Source organism: Zeugodacus cucurbitae, chromosome 3, assembly GCF_028554725.1.
Source record: "Zeugodacus cucurbitae isolate PBARC_wt_2022May chromosome 3, idZeuCucr1.2, whole genome shotgun sequence".
Taxonomy (NCBI): domain Eukaryota; kingdom Metazoa; phylum Arthropoda; class Insecta; order Diptera; family Tephritidae; genus Zeugodacus; species Zeugodacus cucurbitae.
In genome coordinates this window covers 63,588,519-63,612,504 of record NC_071668.1, presented here as the reverse complement: position 1 = coordinate 63,612,504, position 23,986 = coordinate 63,588,519, and the positions used below count along the sequence as shown (strand labels likewise).

The following is a 23,986-nucleotide window of genomic DNA, read 5'->3' as shown; positions in this document are numbered from 1 at the left end:
TGAAAAAAATATGTTAGGGTTGCATGAAAAATTAAATGATTGTGTTGCAAATTTTTGCAAATCCCGTTGAAAGTCTCTAAAAATAGTTTGAGTTATGGAAATTTATGTGAAGGAAATTTATGAAATTATTGCACGCATGTTGCAAATTCATTAAATTTCTTGTGCTCGACTAAATGTCACTTTAGACAGTTCGCATGACAAGTGCGCATAACAAACTTGTGCGTTAGCTGTCAGTGAAAAGCGGAAAATTCATATAAGCGCTTGACAGGCATTTATGTGTCAGACAAAGTGCGACGAAGCAGACTTTCTTCATTTACGACATTATTTAGTGCCGTCCTACGCATTATATACATAAAAAATACTTTGTCAACAAATGAAAGTTTCGAATTTTTCAAAATTTCTATTTATTTATTTTAATGTTGTTGATTTTGTGGTTGCTCGTTCAACGCACTCGACGCTGTTTTTTGTTGTCACATTACACATTTTACATATGTACATATAAACTTTAATGTTTGCGGTACATATTTACAAACAATCAGTTACCTTCTTCCTCTATTTATTTACCGGTTGTATGCAACTGTCAATGCAAACTAGCATACAACTGTCAAATGCGCGCACACTGTTCACTGCCCTCTGCATACTGAGCGGCGCACCCACTCTCACCCGCTACACAACTGTCAATTGTTTGCGTGGGTGCCGAAAGTGGAGCAATCGCTATTTGTCGGCAGCCACATGAGTTCTATTGTGCATACTTTTTTCTCTCCACAAATGCGACGTCGGCAACTTGAGGCTAGCTGTCGCTTACATATATGTATGCAGCCTACAAGCACATCAAGTGGTTAATTGATCAATTTAATTTGACACTCAGCTGTTGCTTCTATTTTATTTTACTACTACTTTGGCGATAAACGTTAAATGTGCGCCTTTTACTACTCAACACTTGCGCTCACACTTGATTGCTGATTGCCGACAGTCGGCAGTTTGTAGGCAGTCGTAAACTCTATTCATATATGCCTCAAACACACATACTCTCCTCGTTGCAACATAATAATAATAATGACTGTCATGTTGATGTTTACTGACAGCTGACAGTTATCAATTGTTGATTCAATTGGTAGTTATGCAAATTGTCATCAGTAATTCAGTCATTCAGTCAGTGAGTTAGTCAGCCAAATGCACTTGAGCACCCAGCTTACACTCGCTCGCACAGAGCGTCGCTATGCGTCAAACAGCGTAAATATTTTTCACTTCGCTTGTCAACATTTCGGCGAAAATGTAAAGATTTATCTGCAGCCGACATTCCGCTTCCAATTAATGATTTTTTCGTTGTTTTGTGGAATTCTCAGAATTTTGCTTTTTCTGAAATCTCTTTCTGCGCTTCGCTTCGCCACTTAATAAGGAAGTTTGTTTGCATTGTGCCCTGTTAAAATTGTTTAGTTTATCACAGATTTATTTTTTGATTATCTACTTCAGATTTATTATTATTAGGGTGACTAAGTTATTTTTTCATGGTTACTTCCTTATTAAGTTTTATGACTAATATTGTTAAAGGCTTTATAAGTTTGTGTGCGTCAATATTGCATTAAACTAATTTAAGACCTGGGAGTGCGAGAGAAGATGAAATTTGTGAGTAATCTTAAATTTTATTAGTCTTATGTGTTTATATTAGTATTTGACAGAGGAAATTTGGATAAAATGATTTTATGTTAAAGCTTTCACCAATAAAGCTCTTGTGAAACTTTCATTTAAAAAGCTCAAATATTCTTTGAGAAGTAAATTAATTAAATTGAGCAATTTTTTGGAACATAAGACTACACAACTATTTCGATATTCGAGAAATTCTTATGAAAGCTTCTGCTTTCTGCATTGTTAAAAGCTTGTGTATTTCCAATAGCCAAAAAACAAATTTTTGTGTTCTGTTATATTATCATCTCATTATTAAAATCATATAAACTAAAAGTTGTGCATATTGCCTCTGAGCTTTCGAGTGATCAAAGTCAATTTGGAGCTTTTATTACACTTTGCAAGCTTTCGAAATTTATTTCAATTTCTTTTTTCTTAAAGGCTTGTAAATTATTCTTTTTTGCTCACTTCATGTTGTCATTTAAGGGTTTTTTGAAAGTTCGTGCTTTCATGCGTTGCCAACAAGCTTTCACCATAAAAAGATTAGCAAGCTTTAAACTTTTTCAAATAAAGTCTATATTTTCTAAGCACAGAAAAGTTTCCTTAAGTCAAAAGTTATAAACGAAAGCTTTTAATAATTAATAAGAGAGCTTTCGAAGATCCAAAGCACTTTCACTATAATAATATAATTAATTTCTAAGCTTTTGCAAATGAAATTCAAATATTCCAAGCTGAAAAAAACCTTTCTTAAGTCAAAAGTTCAATTAGAGAGCTTTCGATTAAACGAAGCTTTAAGCTTTAACGTTTTATTTCGAAATAAAACAGTTTTCAAATATTTTCTGTTAGCAATTAGCTGTAAGTTGCCTCTTCTCAACATTATTCTCCTGTTAGACCGACTTATGGCAAGCCATAGACCACCCAGTGCGTTTTAAGCCAACATATATTGATTAATTTTAGAAAAAAAACGGCATTTTTAATGAAGAGTGACATTAACAGCTAAGCGCTTAGCTGATGAGTTGCGCTGACTTGCAGATAAACAGGATTTACAACCGGCTTGCAAAACTAATGTCAAGCTTAAGCTATTAAGAGAAAGGTAGAAATTTATAAAAAAACTGAAGATAAAATCGCAGCAGGGAATTACCAACTGCAGAACAAATGCGAAAAAACGTTGATGACAGTTGTAAGCGCAAATAGCCTGCAATGGAAGAACAACAGACTGGTCAAAAGTCCACTGGAGGCGACATGCAGCTGGTGCCGTCAACAGGCGACAGCGAAAAGCGGCACACCTGACATGGAAAAATACAAACAGAAAGAGCAGCTTGTGGCGGAGACAAGCGGAAAATCAACAAATGCTTTAAAAGCCGCCGGCAGCAGCTACAAAGTGATGCATTCAGCTTATATATATTTGTATGTGTGTTTGCAGGGAAGGCCGTTGCCAATGCCGCGCGTTGTTGCAAGTATGCCGCACAATGTGATGAAAAAAGAATTTAAACACCAACAACTAGCAACCGCAAGCGACAAAGCAACGCCGCTAAACATGTTGCACGCGCCGCCACAGCACCATAGAGTAGCGGCCAAACAGACTTGCGGCTAGTGCCGTTTACAGCAAAACGCCAGTATTTGCGACACGGTCGCTGCCGCCTGGGTATCATTAATAATTTAACCCATTTTTGTGCGAAAATACATTAAAAAAACTCTGTGAAAATGTAGCACACGCGCAACTGGCTATGCGTTGCATGGTCGGCAATGTTGCAACATGCGCAGCCGCAAAAATAATCATCTATAAATTATAGAAAATTGAAAAGTCGCGATGTGATAGCCGAGTTGGTGTATGCGGCAAGTAGTACCGTAGCGCATGCAACAAAGTGGCACACTCACGGCTAGTTGCACAGTCGTGGCAGTGTAATAAATGTCTGCATGTTACCTTTTATCGCTGCAATACTTTTCAACTTAAAGCCTTTGCATTTACCGCACTTTTATTTATTTACTGCCTTTAAACGTGTGGCAAGCGTAAAAAAGGTAGAAAAAAACAACAACTATAAGGTGCATAAAGTACGTTGCAACGCTGGCTGGCAATATATTGTATTTATAAACGTGCCATTATAAATAGTTCCACGCTCGCCACACTTGCAACACCCTCCAAGTGCAACACTATCGAACCATCTGCCTTTTGTGCACTAGTCACACGCTTTACGCCACCTTACTGCATGCCAATACGGTCGGGCTGTCTCAACTTTCAAAGCTAAAAACGCCGACACGAGTCGCCCTGGCAGGTAAAATAGTCAACAGCAAATAGGGACAGATCAACGCAAACTAGCATTAGCAAGCGCAAAATGCCTACTCAGCCTACTAGGCAAAGGCGGAACTTTAACTAAAACTCCACTAAATTGCAACGGCACTATACGAAATCCTCCACTCATGCTCAGCGACAGGCTCACCAGCAGCTGCACTCGAAGATGTAACTGTGATACGACACGACCATCACTTCAGACGTGTGGCAGCGCTGCACACTTTGTCAAGCAAGCGGGAAAAAATGGCGAAACGATAAAAGGAAAGGAAAATCGGCACAAAATACTGATGGCACCGATTGAATGGCTATGCTGCAAGCATTGTTGACAATCCACCTCAACGTTGCAACTCTTGCTGTGCCTTCAGCGTCTGCAGCTTGAGGCCATAGTTCGTCTAAACTGCAATTGCTTGGGATGCGCGCTAAGCACGGTCCTTACAAACGGTCTTTCGTTGTTCCTGTTTTTGCTGTTGCTGCTGCCGTTGTAGGCTCTCGTTTCCAGTTGGAAAGTTGCAATTAAACGAAGAATTATTGACAGTACTTTGTTCCATCACTTGCCACTTTTTTCTGCAGCTTCAGTTTTAGCTGCTGCGCCGTGCTTTGCTCACGTTTGCTGGAGGATGCACAAAAAAGGCCAACAACAATGGAATGTGCAAAGTTTTGTTGTTAATTTATTGACTGGGAATCTAGTAATTTCGTAGTTGTTGGTATGCACGTTTCTCTTTATTAGAAAATTGCTGTGAAAGGCAGCACATGAAATATGTTGAGAAGTTTGGGGTTAAGTGAGGTTAGGTTGGAGGTTGCGTTGATTTTGAGAGGAATAAGTAGGAAGTATATAATTCGAAGCTAAAGTCGGGAATCATATGCTTAATAGCACGATGATATATCTAGGAATACTCACATCAGATTACCAGAGATAGAACTTTCAAATTCAAACCTTCATATAAAGTAATGAAATGAAAAGGAAAATCGAGGGTCTTTGGCATAGCAAAGACAATGCTAAAGCTACGTAAATCCGATAATCTATACTCTAGAAAGATCCTAGGTTTACATATTTGTGTTTTACATTGTGACTACAGTTATTTATAATTTTTATCACTCCTGTTATGTAGTTCACGGCGCTGAAAGCTTTAAGCTTCAAAGCTTTTTTATTATCTTTTCTGAATTACAAATTATAAAATTTAAAGATTACACTTATCCTTTCGGTTTATAAAAGCATTTTTAAAAGAGCTTTTGAAACTTGTAGCAAAATATTTTTTATTGATATTGTCATTTACCAGTATTTTGCAGATTACTGGAGCTTGCATGCTTTGCCTAAGAGCTTTCACTAAAAAATAATAATTAATATTTAAGCTTTTTTTAAGCTTTTAAATGAGAATTCCTATTAATACATTTAACAAAAAGTGGTTCTATTCTTATGAATTCTTAAATGCCAGTTTTAACGGTAAAAATTTCGAGAGAATTTCTTCAATTCAAAAAATTTCTCATTTACACCAGCAAGCCTAAACTAAATGAGCTCTCCAAATTCAATAGAGTTATCTAGAAAGCAGAAATGCACGTTGTTGTTGTTGTAACTACTGCACACACCAATTTAGTCTTCGCTTGAAACCGCTCAACCTTAATGCACTATGCTAATTGCTAACGCCCTAGAAATGGCGCTAACCAACACTTTAGATTGTTGGGCCTACAAAATAGCATACAAACACAAGCACCGCTATACACGTGTATATATTTACTGTAACAAAACCTGCCATTAGAAAGTTCAATTAAGCCGCCACACATTGTAGAAAAGGAAACATGTTTGATGAGTAGCAGCAAGCGTAAAGCCTATATAGCCAGCAGCAGCAGATGGTGGCGGGTAACGCGAGGGCCGTTGCCTATTATGGAGCATAATGAATATGTGTATGAGGAAGTATATAAGGCTATAGGCACATATATATGTAACTGTGTGTATGTGCGGGTGTGTGCATTTGTGGCATGTGGCAATTTCATGCAATTTTCATTCATGCTGACGTTGCGCTTTTCATTCAACTTCATTTTACTACCATACACGCTGACTGGCGCTCCCGATGTACCACAAAAAATCTTACCACGGCGCATAAAAGCTTCCGAGTTTACCTAAGAGTTCAACTCACAACATTTTTTTGTATTTTTCCTAGCCATTTTCTTAGCTTTAGCAAATTTCATAGAATTTTTTTCTTTCAAATTTTCGTTGCGCCTTTAACCCAACAGCAAGCTGGCGAAAAGCGCCTACATTGCCTGACGCGTCGCTTTTATTTAGCTGGCCTGTTCTATACAGTGGTTGCAACATTTTTTCTAGCTGCTGCTACTGTTGCACTCTTTTCTAAATACAGCTAAAGCAAACATGCCTATTGAAATCGGGAAGAAAAGTGGTACGAACCGCTCACCGCTACCGTAAGCACACCACGAACATCGTACAACCGGCAGCTAACCTGGTTTGTTGCCATTTTCAAGTCATTTGTGTTGCTGAGTGAATAGGTTACGCTGGCCGCAACGGCTCCAATTTAGTGCATAGCCAAGTGAGGCAGTCCGCCAACATTACACGGCGCGTCAGTCACACAGTGCAGTCAGCCGCTTGGGATATACATATGTATGTATGTATTGAGGCAGGTACTAAGCGCCATCAACATCTGACCAACATGTTGCAACATTTACAAATACACACAGTTGCAAGCATATAAATTGTAGCTGAAAGCAGTTTACTGTGTGTTGGTGTTGCTCTGCTTTAATTTCGCTCTTGCAACAACAACAAAAAATTACTAAAAAATTAACAGCTACAGCTACAGCAACAGCAAGCAGCAAACAACTAAAACTAGTAGCCATGCTTGACGGTAATAAAATGTTGACGTGGAAAAGTGGATGTGGCAAAATAGAGAAATGTAGGCTAAAAGAATGATTTTGTTGCAGAAAAGAAGAAAAAAGAAAAATAAAAAAACTTAAAAAAAAAAATAAATCGAAAATAGCACAGCGTTGCAAGTGAAGAAAATAGCAATAAGTCTTGTAAAAAGTACACAAACCAGCATGAACTCGAGTAAATATGGCTAAATTAAATTGCGAAAATAATAGGCAAAGAAAATTAAAGGCAAAATGTAGCAGCAATAAATATGTCATAAAAGCAGTGTGCTTGCAACAAAAAGCGACTGCAAAGTTGCAAATGGGTCTGGTTGCAATTTTTCGCTGTAATTTGTCGATAATTAGATACTTGACCCACGTAAAAATACAACAAGAATTTGTCAAGCAGCGCTTTTAGGCGCGGCAAAAGCTTTAAGCTCATTAAAAGCTTAAAAACTCACAAAAAGCTCACAAAAAGCTTAAAGCTCACTAAAAGCTTAAAAGCTCCCCTCAAATGAAAACTTCAATTTTATATTTAATTAAGTATTTCCTATGAAAAATCATAAAATTTATTTTTTTTTTCTTATAAAAGCAAAAAACTAACCACAAAAATATATTTTCTCTCATTTCAGCAAACCACAAAAATCGACACTGCCTATTTTCATTTATAACTACTAAAGTTTTTGCAACGAAACTAGCGAAATATTAAGTAACAAAAGGCTAAGACACTGTGAAACCAAGAATATCTATCCAATTCTAAAATATAATCTACACTTTAAACTAAAACCCACTCGAAAAGTAACAACAAAAACAAAAAAACAAATATGCTTACTACTACAAGCCACACGACAACAACTACAACTAAAAGCACACTAAGTAGTAGAAATTCAAATTCAAAGTCTCATCATCACCACCTCCACCAACAACAACACAGCTCACACCCGCGCCACAGCAACTCTAACTCTAACACCCGCAAAATGTTCTCCCAACAGTGCCTTTCTTCCCACAACTACAACTATCGACTACTACAAATCGCTCTACTGTGCACAGTGGCGCTACAGTTGGTGCCGTTGGCGTACAGCTTCGATGTTGGTGAGTACTAATTGTTTTATATTTTAATTAAATAAAAATACTAAAAAGAAAATAATTTAAATTAAAAAAAAATTAAATTCTAAGTTAAAACAAATGAAAAAAAATTAAAAAGTATATAATTAATTAATTAGACAAAAATACCTTTTAACTGTTTATCAGTATTATTTTATCTTATTAATTTTTTATTTACGTTTCATTTTTTTAAATTAATTAATTATTTCAAAATATTTTAATAAAATTTTGAAATCTACGTTTTAACAAAAAAAAATATTATAAAAATTAAACTGAAAAAATTTAAATTTTTGAATAAAAAAAAAATAAATTTAAATTTCAAAAACAATAAATTCTAAGTAAAATAAATAAAAAATAAATAATAATTAATTATTATAATAAAATAAAAAAAATTCAAAATATATAATTAATTGGGTAGGAAAAAGTAATACCTTTTAACTGATTATGAGTATACATATTAATTTTTTTTTTAATTTACAAATATTTTTTTTTTAAATAAATTGATAATTTCAAAATATTTTTTTAATATTTTACTGATTTAAATATTTTCTGAAAAAAAAATTATTAAAAAAATTAAATTAGAAAACAAAATTTATAGAAATAATTGTATATTAAAAAATAAATTTTCTAAAACTAAAAATTTTTAAATTTAAATTTTATTAATAGGCTATAAAAAATATTTTAAAAAAGTTTCCAAAAAATAATTACATATTTTATTTTTGAAAATGGTTGTTTTTTGTCATTAAATTTTAAAAAATGTTAAATTTTAAATAGTTTTAAATTAAAAAAATACTATGATTTTTATAAATCTTTTTTAAATATTTTTTTATAAAAACCAATATTATTTTCGGAAACTGTATCTCAAAAGTACACAATAAGATTTCCAGAAAAAATATCAAGAAGCGTCTCAAAAATATTTATTTATATTTTTTACTGAAAATATTTATAATTACATACATATATGCTAAAAATTATAAATTATTTTTTACTACATTTTTGATAGATTTTCATTAAATTTTGTTATATTCCATACCTCTGCTCTTCAACTACTTTAATATACTTTAATTTCTTTAAAATAAACGAAAAACCCTGCGAAAGACTGCCTGTAGACAGCACCTCTACCCAGTAGTAGTGGTAGACAGCACCTCAAGTCCATTGACCGCAACAAGGTGTGTGTACAACAACAATAACACCAACATAAATTCTGGCTAAAGCAGCTATAAAAAATCACCACTCTAATAGAGTTGACTTACAGTGGTGCGGTGGAGATGGAGAGAGAGGCTGAAAATCAGCAACGCATGCACATTAATTTTAACTCTTTGCCGACACGTCGCCGCAGCGGTGTGCCAGCCTGCCACATGCAGGATGCAGCGATGTGTCTGAAAATAACACACAGCAGGCAGCAGAATGTTGCAGCATCACTACAGCAGCTTCCTTGTGCACACTCCTTTGCTGGAGCGGGAGCTGCACCCCTTCTCTCCCCGCACTTTTCCGCTTACATACACAATTATTATTATTGTGCTACTCCACCACGGCGTTTGGTCTTTGGCTGCCAATCCAATCAACAGGAAACCAATCATGCCACCAAATAGTTTAGCCGCACAGTGGGTGCACACAACAGCCAACAGCTGCGTCATAGCGGTGCGTCATTAATTGACATTGAAGCGTAGCAACAGAAATGAACGCAGAATTTCAAGAAACGTGTGTATTAATGCGCCTTTCCTTTATATACTATATGTATGTATTGAAGCTTTAAATGCAAAATGCTTTACGGCAAGTTAAAGTGGCAGGCATGTACGCCTCTGTTTGGTGCGGTCACAGTGGGGTGGGGAGCGATTAGAAGTGGGTAAATTTTTTTTTAAATTTTTGGGGAATTTTTAAATGATTTAAAAAAAAATTAAAATTCATAATTTTTTGAAATATCAATATTTTATGAATTTTAATTCATAAACTAAATTTTTTAAAACTAAAAATCTTAAAATTTTGAAAAACAAAGAAAAATGATACACACTGTATTTCAAATTTAATCAAAATTTTCCTAAATTTCATTAACTGAGTGCAAATAAGATATTTGTTTTTTTTTTTCGAAAAAAATTCTTTGAATAAATAAAGATTTTTTTCTTAAAAAAAGTACTTAAAATTGGAAAACATTTAAGTAAAACAGGCTAGTATAGCTTGGTGAAATATATCTTTAATATCTCACTAAATATTTCACCAGACAATAAGCTCAGAAATCTCATTTCCATTAACCTATTGATTTATCACCAACTATTTACCCACACCACACCATTATGCACCACTAGGGTTGCCTAGCCTAGCCTAGCCGCACTGGGCATTCCTAGCCGCCGCGTCTGGGCACAGTGGCCGTCAAGAAGCTCGTGCGTAGAAAACGCGCACCGCGGGTGGTTTATTGTTGGCAAAAATGTGGCCACAACCAATTCCTGTGGAGCGCGCAACCACTGAGTCAAGCAGCAGCCCGAAAGGATGCTCCAACTTACTCCGAACATACATACAAATATATATTTAATAGCTGAGTCTTTGCAGTACACCGCGTTGTATGCCGCCCGTGGTTCGAATCCAACTAAAATATCCGTCAGTCTTACTCCTTTGTTAAATGTTCTCCTTCGTGCTACACATAGTGGCCGTGCTTTAATGAGCACGTTGTACAATTTTATGCTTCGATTTAATTGAAAAAGCGTTTTTAGTACCATTTTTACATGCATTAATTTTTACCTACACAATTCCGCTTTTGGTAATTTTCTCTTACTTTATTATTATTTCTGCGCTTGCTTAATTGTTTTCTGTCATTCACACATCATTTACGCGCCAGGTCCAGTCGTGTGCTCATGTCGTCTTTTGTTGAATAAAATCTCAGTTATGGTCAATTTGCGATTTCATGTAAACAAAATGGTGAAATTATTTAATATTTACATATTGTTGTCTTTGTAAATAAGCATGTAGGCGTAAAGTAAATAGTTTGTTAATTATTTTTTCACATTATTTATTTAGTAAATATTTTGTTTTTTGATAACTGAGACTTGTTGTAATTAAGGTTGATGTGTTTACTTACACTTGTTGTAGTGTGTACAGAAAGTGGTGCTGCTGTTTTTGAATCGAAGTTTATTTCCTACAGTGTTAAATTTATGGCATATAATAGACTAATACCCTGCTCAATTTTTAACCGCATTTTCAAAACATTTTTGTCATACATTCTGACGTTATTTCGTGTCAAAGTTTGGGTATTTCAAGTTTTGTAGGAAACACTTTATATCAACAAACTATAGTTATTTAGCATTAACCGTTTAAAACTCCAAATTATAAGTCGATTTAACCTTAAAGGCGAAAAGAGATACTCTAGCTAACAACTTTTTATTCCAAAAATATCAAAAATATGTCGAACTATAATATACCGAAGCATAATCATTTAAGAGATACTCTGGCTAACAGCTGCTTATATCAAAAATGTCGAAAATATGTCGAACAATATTAAACCGGAGCAAAATAATTTCAGTTTTATGACTAGAGCTCAGAGATACACAATTTTTTTAAATAATTAATACTAGCTTCAGCTCAAATTAGTATTACATGGTAGGTCTTCACACATTACAACTTATTCAAAAATATGTGAACAGGCCCGCGAAATGAACATGAAATTCTTTAAAATATGCCAAAACTAAAGATTTTTGATCCATTTGAAACTTTCATGCTTAGATTACGATTCTCAAGATCAAAGAACGTCGACTTTCTGCTATTTTCTGAAGATATCGACATTGAATATATTTGCAAAGTTTTAAGAATATTTTTTTGCAATAAATTTTGGGTTTTTGGGACAATTTTTGAGATTTTATACCATAAAAGTCAATATACAGATACAAAAATGGTTGAATGGTTATATAAGTTTTTATAATTCTATTTTGATAATTTGATTAGTTGTGATCTTCTGGGATTGTATAACCTCGAGATGTAAAATACGAAAGATGAGTAAAATTCAATTATTTATAATCGTGTTAAGCAGCTTAACACTCAGCAAACTCATATTCATTATTCCCACATCGATAACAAATAAAGCAAAATCAGTAAGTTAAACGAACGTACTGAAAATGAAGTACTGATCATCAAACGATCGCTTCCTTATTACAAGAAGATAATAGAAAATTGTGTGCCACAGCAAAATACTCAATCAATTTCACTTCTTCTAAGTCGCAAGCACGTATGCAATTTCTGCACAGTAAAATAAAATAGAATAATATAATGTAAAACAACTGAAATTGCTCATAAATCAGACGCTCCCTGACGAGTTGTCTTGCTTGTGCACATTTTTTTCGCTTGACTACCACAATGTAATGTACGAGTATTTAATTAGATTCGTCGCCGCATTTGCGCACTACTCAAATGACTTATTTCTCAACATAACTGTGATTTATAACAATTTATGCCATATAGGGGAGTCTCCAATGCATAGACAATGGCGCAAGTAGACAGCAAAGCTAGCAACGCATCTAAAACAAGTTGAGTTAGCAGCAACAAAAAATCATCCATCATTTTGTCTATTTACGCTATGAAATCACTTCATCATCTGCGTTGCAGTCGCTTGACGCTTGATGTGATCGTGGTTTGTGTGCTGCGCAGGCGCATTGTGTTGCGTACGCGCGTTTGTGCTAGCATGCGTGTGTGTGCTTGTGAGCGCATGTGGCATTCCAAATCACTGATTGTTTCACTTTTTTTTGCATTTCATTTTCGATCAATCTCATTTTCATTTTTACTCACGCATACATAAAAGCGCTGCGTCGCGATTCCATTGATTTGGCTTGGTTAGCTACACCCTGGGGGAGTTGCCTGTCGCGCTGTCTGTCTGTCCAAATGTCTGGCTGTCGCCTGGGAAGGCACATTGCTACTGGCAAAAAAAAACCTTGTGCACTGCTTGACTGGTCGCCGCTACTGGCTTGCTGGCGATAGGCGCGCCAAAGCTCCGCAATGCGTTTGCGTATGTGGCATGTGGCGGGAAGTTCGCTTAAATTTATTACCTTCTCCGCTTATTGTTGATATGCAACGATTTGTTGCATAAACGCATAACTACATAGGCGTTGCTTAAGTGCGTGATTTACTTTCGCATTGTCGACTCACTCACACGCACACCTCTCCGCCCTACCGCCTGCCTTAGTAGTTGTTGGAGACGACCGCAACTCGGAATCAATTCAATGCCGACGCATCGGAATCAAGTCGGCAACGTAAACGCCGTCAATTTTTTATATTAACTTGTTGTTGTTGTTATTGTTTTTTTGTGCCGTCACTCAGCGTTGAATTCATTTAGAACAAATGCGGAGTCAGTGTAACAATAAAAATGCATTTGTAGCAAGCGCATATCGGTAAGGCAGAGCGGAAGGTCCGCAAAAAGCCGACTTGCAACACAAGTCATTTTGTGGTTTATAAATAAATTTTCAACTGACATCGAACAATTCTTTTACGCCGCGACGCATACTATGTACGCGTTTGTCTGGTTGTTGCCACAACTTCCCACAAGCTTGACGGTGGCAAGTTGAAAGTATGCAAAGCGGCAACTTGCAACATAACAAGCATGCACGCATATGATTTGCATGCAGTTGCATATTGTTGTTGTTACATATTTACCTCTTTATTGTTGTTGTTATTGTTTTTTTCAAGCACTTTTTTGCTTTGTTGTTCTCACATATGCTTGAATAATATGCTTGCTGATATGTGGCATTTGAATCTGAAGTGGCAGGCATCAGTGCCACAGCCGAGGCATTATGTGTAGCGCCGTGCTTTGCTGACAAGAATAGCAAGAACAACAATACTGAAAACTACAACAGCAATCGCCAACAGTGGCAGTGATGCATTCATTTGGAAAATTCGTGTTACATTGCTTGGCTTGCTTGTCTTGGTCCGCACTGACGTGGTCTTCATTCGTAAAGGGCCTCACTCACACATACACAGACATACCTGTCTATGCTTACTTACCTGTACTCATGCTTGCTAGCGCGTGTTCTACTCCATGAATAATTTGTTATTTGTCACAATGTAAAATGGCACACAGCTGCTTGCTTACATACATACAGCGACAACAACAAGGTATACCAGAAAATAACAACAAATTGCAATTGACTTTTATTGAGTTGAGTTAAAAGTTGGTGAAATCGTTAATTTAAGTGCACATAATTTGTGGGAGGGAAGTATATAATACATATATTTAGGGCAGACTAAATATATACATAGATAAGAATAAATACTCAATGCAGATGGTATATAGTAAATGATTCCAAGTTTGATAGAAAGCTAAGAATATATAAAGATAGAAACAAAATTTTTAAATATTCATCAAATGTCTTTAAATCGACAGATATATCAAGTAGTTGCTCCGAAGTACAGATATAGACAAACGTTCCCGCAAGAATCGAATCTAATCGACAACCTCGGAATTTTTACGGACAATGAGCTCCCTACTCGGCAACATTCCTCAAATTATTTACCGAAGGTTTTCTGTCCGAAAAATAATAAGAAGAAGAACAAACATTTAGAAAGTTTAAGTTTAGATTGAATAGTTGACATACCTTTCAATGCAGACACCTATTGAGTCAATATGTAATGATTAAAGCAGTCATGCGTATTCTTGCGGTCTACTACTAAACGGGATGGATTTAAGTTTATTCTAAAATGATATCCGATAATCTAACTTTGCGAATATTTTGATTGGATGTGGCCTTTTTATTCGGTTTCATTGACAACGAGCTCATTTTGGATCCCTAATTAAAGTTGTTTCACAAAAGTTTCAGTTATTTTACTTTTGTGCTGTCTCTTAGCTAATAAAATGATGGCAGAACTCTGATTGGACGAGTTTTTCAATTATGCCACCAAACAGCCGTGACATGTCTTTTGTCACCTAAATTCTTAGATTTCAATAGAGTAGACTTCTGCGAAAAACTCTGTAGTAGTTTTATGAGATATAGATAAGAATCAGTTAAAAATACCTTTGATAGCTTTTAGCACTTTTTTGAAGGTTTATAATACTTCTACAACAGCTTAAGTCGATAAACATTTGAACTATGCCTATACCATATTTTAAGGTGTAACAATACATACAAAGACACTTTACATACTATAGAAATCGCTATTGTTTATGAAACCTGACCTATTCAAATCCTTTTCAAAACTCTAAATATCGTTATTTTTAAATAAATCGATAGCAAAAATGTATCGATAACATTTATATAACTATCGATAGTAAGTTTTCGATATATTAAATCGATTTTTAGCACTGTTTGGTAAAACAAACTCTGCAGCTTAAAATTTCACTTACAAATACCGTTGCTGCACAACAACATCATCCCAAATCGCGGTGAATTTAAAGACAGACCTGAAATATAGATTTTTATGGAAATTATCGATATTTTTTTGCGAATAACAAATGAAGATTATAATAACGTTTCTTAGAAAAGTTCTATGTATCATTAAACTAACTTTTGAGGTTATATCATTATTTCTGGGATACCAAAAAATCCAAAATAGCACTATTTCTGTTATAGAGAGGCAATACTTGGGCGATACAATTATTAACTGAGTTATTATTTTCTATAAAAGCTCCTCGTATAATATATTACTAAAAAAAATTACCACATACTCCATGGACGGCTGTGTCATTCACAGATTTATGAGCACCTGAATGTTTAAAAAGAATGCAATTCTTCATTATGACTAATTTTCCTCACCAACTCAAGTACTTAATTATTAAAAAATAATCCTTTCTGGCCACGCTCAAGCTAAAGCCCTTAATAATATTATAACAACACCTCCGCTTAGCAGTTGGCGTACATTAATTGAAAAATTGCATAGCAATGTAGCGCTATCTATTTTTTTGGGGAAGTGGGTGACAAATGTGAAAGCACAACTCATTAAAAATTTGACACGAAAATTTATTAAAACCCCCCCAAAAAAACGTAAAAATAATGAACGACGAATGAGAGCAAACAAAGATACATGCTGCAAGTACAAGGAAAGACTAAAATAGCAAGCGAGACAAGCGTTGCAGCTAAAGTTGGTCACACGAAGATGCAGCGGCAGACATGCATTGCGCAGAAGATAGAGCTGCATGGGAATGGCTGTCGCGTGCAAAGCAGAGCATTCATTTACATTGAACAAACTTGTGTAAAAAACGAAGAAGAAAATGAAATGTCATGAACAAAAACGGGGCACACTGAAATGATAATTCACTTATTTTTTATTTGCTTATATGTGAGCAAGTGAGCTGCAACACCATGTTGCAACTTGCAAGACGGACTAAAAAAATGCAAGCGCGTTAATTAAAAAAATCTGCACCTACACAACTGCAGAGTTGAATTCAAAATGAAATAAATAATTGAAAATTTGCTGTAAATTGGCAGCAACAAGCGCGAAAAGTGGTTGCCACATATATATAATTGAATTTTTTTATAGTTTATATGGAACTCTGCATCATTGATATTAACCCCGCTGGCGGAGGGCCGACTATAAAATGCTTTCCTGTTTGCTACATGCAACACTTCCTCAGCGGAGACACTCAAAAGCATACAAAGCATAGTCTCCAGGCCTCCCTGCTTGTTTGTCTACCGCCAACGACCTTTAGTGTCTTGCAGCCTGTCAGACGCTTAGTTGCCACTTCTTTATTTACTGTTTAATTTTATTTCCTTTTGATGCAGCGTCATGCGAAAAAATCACGCGAATACCGCCGCTAAACAGTGGCTGACAACGAATGTGCGCCAGCAGCAGACTCCACCCACCAGTTTGGGATCATCAATGCGGCCAGCGTTGCCTTCAATTGAACTATGCGGTTGCAATGTCTCACCCCACAATATCAAAAAAAAGCAACAAAAATGTACTTCACTGCAACGCCATCTTTGTGCGCTACTCTCAAATTTCGTGCAACTCCCATCAACGCTGTGTCTGTGCAACACTGTTTAGCGCGCATCAGTTGTTTTGATGTATGCATTTGACAGACTGTGTGTCTTTTTTTATGATTGAAGTGACACAAATGTGTTTTTTGTTTGTTGTCATGTTGCTGTGGTTCTTTTGTGTGTCTCCTTTTTTAAAAATATTTATTTTTGTTTTGTTTTTTTGGAACTTGCACTTGGTGTTTTTGTTTGTTGTTTATTAATAATTACATATTTTTTGTAAATGACAGCTACTAATGAGCTTTCAAAAATGCGTACAAATAGAGTAAAGTGCTGTCAAGTTTTGTGGTTTTAGTAGAGGGTTTTGTTTGTTGTGCTTTTTTTTTGTTTTGTTTTGAAGCGTAATTTATTAATTTTTCTTGGGAAAAATAGTGTTTTTAATTTTTAAGCAGTAAGTAATAGAAAAAAAAGTGAGGATTTAAAAGAAAAAATATATATTTTTTTTTTATTTCGAAATGTACTTTTACAAATAAGGAACCCTATAAACGCATTTAACAAATAATTAATTAATTAATTAATTTTTAAAATATTTATTTTTCCTTGCAGCAACATGTCATCAACCACTGGGCATGGAGTCTGGTGCAATTACAGATGCTCAAATAACTGCCAGTTCAGCGCATGATACCGGCTTCGTTGGGCCACAACATGCAAGGTAAGAAATATATTTGAAATAAATTTAAGCCAGTACAAAATGCTTTTATATATATTTTTTTTTTTGGAAGAAAAGGTTTTCCCAAATTTTTTTTTGACAATTTTCTAATTCAAACCCATTTTTTATCATGGCATAATATTATTAGCTATTTAATAATAACTTTGTTAAGTGTTTGGCTAATGAACCTGTTAACCCTAATGAACCTGAACCGAAATTATCATGTGTTATATCCTTCCTCGTTCTACGATCTCACCATAAATTGTTTTTTATTGGAACTCTCATTTCGTAGTAGTTGGTTCCTCATTACTCCCTATTATTTGATACCTTTTTCTTAAATATTGTCCTCAGTTTAAAACTGATCTTATCTCAACCGTAATTAGCTTTATACCGATTTCATCAAATGACAGAATACTTAGCCAAAACACATACCCTTTCTTATCAATTAATTTAATATATTGTCAACTAAGAACCATACCACCTATATTACTAGGCTTAACCCTGCTTCCAAAAATATCCATATGTAAATAATTTGTTGCTTAAAATTTGCTAAACAAAACTATTTATTTGTCGGTGAAGAGACGTAATGTTACATGATATTTCATTTGATTTGTTTTGTGAAATATACCATTCTTTCCGATGGTTCAAAACTGAATGGAATTTCTGATTAATTATCAAAACATAGTCCATAAATAGTGCAGTCTAAGATCTATCAGAACTACACACCATGTAAGTATGATAATGATATATGGGAGAGGCACAGATAAAAGAGTCCTTCGTGTGAGTAAACCAAAAGCTAACCGATAGTTACGTCTTTTTAAATTTAATCTAACCTATAATTTAATCAGACCTATATCTGTGTATAGATAACCCAAAAATTTCTATCGAGCAATGAACCTTGAATGTAAATACAGTATTTGAGAACCGACTTGGCACTAACGACTAAAAGTTTTAAACGACTTTATTGATTTTATTTCCCTCCGTACTATAAAATATGATAAAAACACCTGAAACATTATACAAACTTCAAGTCAGCGCTTTGAACTCATCTCAAATTGCAAAAAGGAGATAATTGGAAAGAATAGCTGTAAACACACTTGAATTTTACCCGCTCTGGCGTGCTTAGTAATTAAGCAGCTGCTTTGTATAATTTACCATAGCAACTTTTACAAAGTTATACTAGACTAATTAAAATCATTAAACGACCTGGGAAATGTAGTTAAAAAGCAAGGAAAATATAAATAAACCCATTTAAGAGCAGCGCAACACAAAAGGAAGTGTACAAAAGGAAGCGCGCAAGGAATACAAAAAAGTGAAGAGTAGCCCAACGATATCGGCTACAAAAAGGCAAAAAACTCTTTAATATTGTAAAGTATTAACACCTGACAGGGCAACAGGAAGAACAAGATAAAGTGCAGGTAACGGGGTTGTAGGCGCTACGTGCCGTACTCACACTCGCACCGTAGGACCACAGCAAAGGTGAGTTTGCGGTAAAAACAAAAAGCAAAAAAAAAAACGAACCGGAAGTGTCAATGAATAAGGCACGCGGCAACAATATGCGCCGACACTAAGAAAATTAAATGAAAAGACGATCCAAAAAAAAAAAAATTAATGAAATTGAAATTAAAAAGTAAGTAAGAAGCAGACGCAAAGTACATACTTCAAGTAGAAAAAGGGTAGTGGAAAAGTGGCGGCAAAGAAGAAAAGTGGAAAAGTAATTTAATTGCTAATTTCAGTTGAAGTACACACGCTGTGGCAACCACCCAAGTTCATTACGGTGTACATTGCGGTCGACAAAGTTATAATGTTGTTGCTGTTTCATTTGTTGTAAATTTACACAACATTAAGAAAAGCAACACTTTTCGAGAGAGCGCGTGAAAACGAAAATGTAACAAAAACAAAGGTTGAAATTGAAATTGATACTATAACAAACGTTTGGCGGCAATTAAATATTTATTTGAACCGATAGGTAGCTAATTTAAATGGAAGTAGCGTTTGGGTTGAGTGGTGAGTAAGGATGGGGTTTATTTTCTAAATGCGTAAATTAAAAAAATGTGAATTTTGAAAGCACATAATATGTGGAACAATTGCTGCCATGCGTTTAATAGCTTTAAGATGACAGGACAGCTAAGTTCTGTCATGTATAGCAAAGACAATGAAAACAAAAAATTATCTGAACGTATCAAAAATTGAACCACCTTTGATGAGGACTTAATAGTGTGAGGAGATCTCGGACCCGTTGGTGTCATAATGGGCCTTCCTATGTGCGTCGACAGACAATCACTTAACCTACCCTAACCTAACCTCAAACAAAATTATACAAAACAGAGAGATTTGAAAAAGAAATTTCAAAACTTTTTGCTACCAATTCCGATTACCTCAAAAAATATATTAAATAACCAACAGATAGGCGTCAAAAGCAAGCTTTCAACTTTAATCCATTTAAAATTTTCTTTATCATTTATTTATATATTTTTACACAGATAAAAAACTGTATAATAATCCAAAAAATATAGATAAAACTAGACAAAAATATTTTCACGCTTTTTATATGCACTCCCATCACTTATTAACCCACAGCTGTGTTATGCAGATCACATGCTTTTCTCTCTTTATACCAAATAAAAAAATTCATATTTATTGTGGTATAAATTTCCATATTTCTAGCAACTAATACAATTCAGATTATACAAAATAGTCAATTTGAAAGCAAAACTCATTTAACTGCCGAAATTTATGGGCTTGTTGAAATTTTATAAAAAGGTATCGACATATTTGTGCACTAATTTATCAATAAATTTTCGCCTAATAAAAATGTTTGAAGATAATAAAAGAAAACTAAAAGAAAGGTGAATAGTATAATGAGAAAATAAATTAATAAAAATAATAATGGGTTACCGAGATAGGCAAAAGGAAGAAACATTGGATATACATATGTATATGCTGGTATTATGCAGCTGTAATATGGTTGAAGTATTGAAAAAAAACAAAAACAAGATATATTATTACATAATTTTTTTTTTGGTCTCAATTTTGAATCTATTCTATCCAGCTTTATACGTTTCATTATGTAAAAAGTTAGTTTAGAGTTGCATGTTATAACTCAAAGAGAGTTGCCATATTTTTTGCACTATAGACTAACCTTTAGATTTAAAAATTTTACTGTCCAAGTTTCCTTCAACAATTCAAAAATTGAAATAAAATCAATGTATTCTATTGGCTTGGCTATAAAAGGTAAATATTTGATTGGACGAATATCTTATCCTATTTGTAATGTTTCTCCAGAAATCTCTTAACTATAGTGATTATTTTCCTGGAAAAAAAATGCTCTGAACTTAACTCGAGAAGTCCTAATTGCTCAGTAATGTCTTTTGGTTTTAACTGGAAACGGAGACCGAACCAAGGATCGGCCAAGGATGGACTCCAAAACGCTGCAGTAGTACTGTCTTAGGATAGAATATACGTAAATAAAATTCGCTTTCGGAATGTTCCGAAGACCCTTATCGCTATGCAATGATTTGAAAAGTTGAAGAATAACTCTATAAATTTGAAAATGTTTTCAAAATTTCAATTACTACTTTCCAATGAAAAAAAAATTGGTATAAATAATTTCAAAGCTTGGATAACTAATGATTTATCTGAGAAATATTTAAGCAACAAATCCCTGTCCTTTCCGTGTTCATTAAGCATGGATTTAGCTTTGGTCCTAGCGGCTTTAGAACACTTAAGTGTTGTTGCTTACAAACTCAAAGGTCCGCATATGAAGCGAAAAAAATACCTCAATAAGGTTCACATCCAACTGTTTTCAACGATTAGGGCGGAGGTCTAATATGTCTATATATAACTCTGGAAAAAATATGATTAATTTTCTGCATCAAATTTTGAAATTTTCGAAAATAAAATCGTCTTACTGTGATTCAATTCTCACAGCAAGTAACACTGAGGTCATTACCCACCAGTTGAGTTGTAAATATTTTCTGAACTATTATTCCACATAAATACCCCATAAATACCAATAAAAATGTTCCAAAGTCAAAATAGAGTAAGTTTCGCTATTAAAAATTACTCAAAGCTGCTCTGCATATCAAAATCAGCGCCAACAACACGCAATGACGTTGGAGCGTCATTAAAAAAAAAAAACTCGAGACAAAAATGCAAATACTCATCACCGAAATTGCTCGACAGGAAACGATAGCATGGCAAATCAAAAATTGTGATAAACACACACAGACACACTGCTTACTTAAATACTTGCACGTTATTTATCGGCATGCAGCACTGGTATAAAGCGTACAGCGTAAATGTTGATCGCCAGTCTTTAGTGCCAGTCTGGTTAGTTTCAGCTGCCAGACATGCGGGCATAGACACACCCAGACAATACCATATATCATAGTATGCGATATACATATGTATGTGTGTTTATGCTTTTTATTAGCTCAAACGTGATTTTTCGTTGACAAAAATTATGTTGGCAATTAAATATTTTGTGGTGCACCAACTACGACAGGCATAATTGTGCATGCGTGCAGACAAAAACAGCAACTATGCCAGAAAAAAATGTGCTGGTCTAGGCTAATTGCATGTGTGAATAGACGCTTTAATGAACACAAAAAAAAAAATAGGAAAATACAAAAAAATAACAACAACAAAACTCAACAATATTAAAAACTCAACAACAACAAAATACATTGATTATCCACAGTATTATGTACAGTAGCACTGAAAAAAATCACAACCTCACACATTGCTTTTGAGTAATTTATGCTTGTGGCATTTTCAGTGGCGAAAAATCACTACAACAATTCGTCTACTGCAATTTTTATGACACTTTATTATTACTAACTACCTTTTCGTTGCTATTGTTGTTGTTGTTGTTTCGTACTTTGACAGTAAACGCATTTTCAATTTCCGTCCATAATAATAATAATCTCTGCCGCTGCCAGCACTTGACTGCGCCGGCTGTCTAGTATGTGTGCGCGTAATAAAAATGTTCTTAGTTTTTATTACTTCGGGTTTTTGAGATTTGCAATTATATTTTAAATGCTTAAACTGCAATTACCACGAATTTGGGGATAAGTTTCTTTTTATGGCCTTCGTGGCGTCGCTTAAACGTTGTGGATATTCGGTAGTACTTAAACAGTTTACAAATTTTTGTATTTTCGGAATTTATGTGGAGCATAAAATAACTTGAAATATTGCGTAGTTAAAAAACAAGTTTTTCAATTATTATTTTCGGTTTCGAATTGACGTTGTTGCGACATTCGACCGACCTACAGTTCGTATTACGTTTCTTCTGACGCTTGCATTACATTATGATTACTAAATGTAATCGTAAGTTATGAAAAGTATTTAAATTGTAAAATAGTAAAAAATATTTCATTGAAGAAGAGGATTTTTGTTATAAGCTGATATTTAGATTACCAAGAGGAGTATTTTCAAGTATTCCAGTATTCAAAAGAACTCCTGAGGTAATTACTAAAATTTTAATAATTATTTGGATATCTATTTATGGCACTTAAGCTATTATTTTGATTTTTGGAAATTTTCTACGCTTCGCTGTGCTCCCTCTTAGTGCTTTAACAATTTTTTGCCAGTTACTTGTTCGCTTTGTCAAGCTGTACTTTTAAATCTGACAGTTCGTTCGTGCTTTTCTCGTTTATTGTGCTTTAGAGACCTCGCCGTCAGTCACTTATGATGTCTAATAAACTAAGCTAGATCTCATATGAGTCTTTAAAGTAGGAAAATTCTTATTTTGTGTTTCTAGGTAATCAAAAAGAGCTTTGAGCTTAAAGCTCCGAGTTTAAAGCAACTCAACTAGAAACTAAGTTTTTAAACACATTGCAAAGTTTTAGTAACTCATCATTAACTGCTTAAATATATTTTTGGTCTTTCCGGAATATAATGGCTTTATTGTTCAAAAATACTTTAAAGCTTAAAGCTTTAAATCTCCTGACACAGCATTTGAAGGCCGATATAAATTGATCCAATAAATTTTTGGATTTAGCTTAATTGAGAAAAAGCTCCAAAACTTTAAAAGCTCGCATTTTTCAAACGCTTTTATTCCAACAACAACAACTTCACCAAAAATACCTATAAAGCCAAATTTTCAACCTTATTAACAAAAGCTTCTAAAATAATATTTCACATTTGACTATAATATCATTTAATGTTACTTCCTCTTTGTTCTCTCTTTTTACTACGACCTCAAATTTAAATTTTAATCTAAATTTTTTTTTACAAAGAAAGCGCAGGAAATTAGACAGTAATGCAAAATTGATACAGTGCTAATATAAAAAAGATTCTCGCTTAATAAAACTGAATGAAAAGATCATGAAGAAAGACAAAAGACAGCAGAGCTGTGCCAAGGAGCTTCTATACAATACTAGTGCTTATTGGAATACAAAAAGTCATATTCAAAAGACCTTTAAAAATAGAATACAATTGTTTTACTACAAGCAGCATTCATTACTTTTATTGTTAGGGGATTTGTTGCAGTAATTCGAGGGATGCTTTTCCACAATTTGTTTCATT

General features: G+C 34.4%; 1 protein-coding gene across 1 annotated transcript in view; it reads left to right on the top strand.

Annotated features, from left to right (window-relative positions):
• Positions 1-23,986, top strand: part of LOC105208478 (uncharacterized) — a 105,880-nt gene that overhangs the window by 33,074 nt on the left and 48,820 nt on the right. The window contains exons 2-3 of the mRNA XM_011178348.3: positions 7,396-7,855; positions 17,353-17,458. Coding sequence (XP_011176650.2) covers positions 7,588-7,855; positions 17,353-17,458 — 374 coding nt within the window. The 5' untranslated portion in view covers positions 7,396-7,587. The remainder of the gene's footprint in view (positions 1-7,395; positions 7,856-17,352; positions 17,459-23,986) is intronic.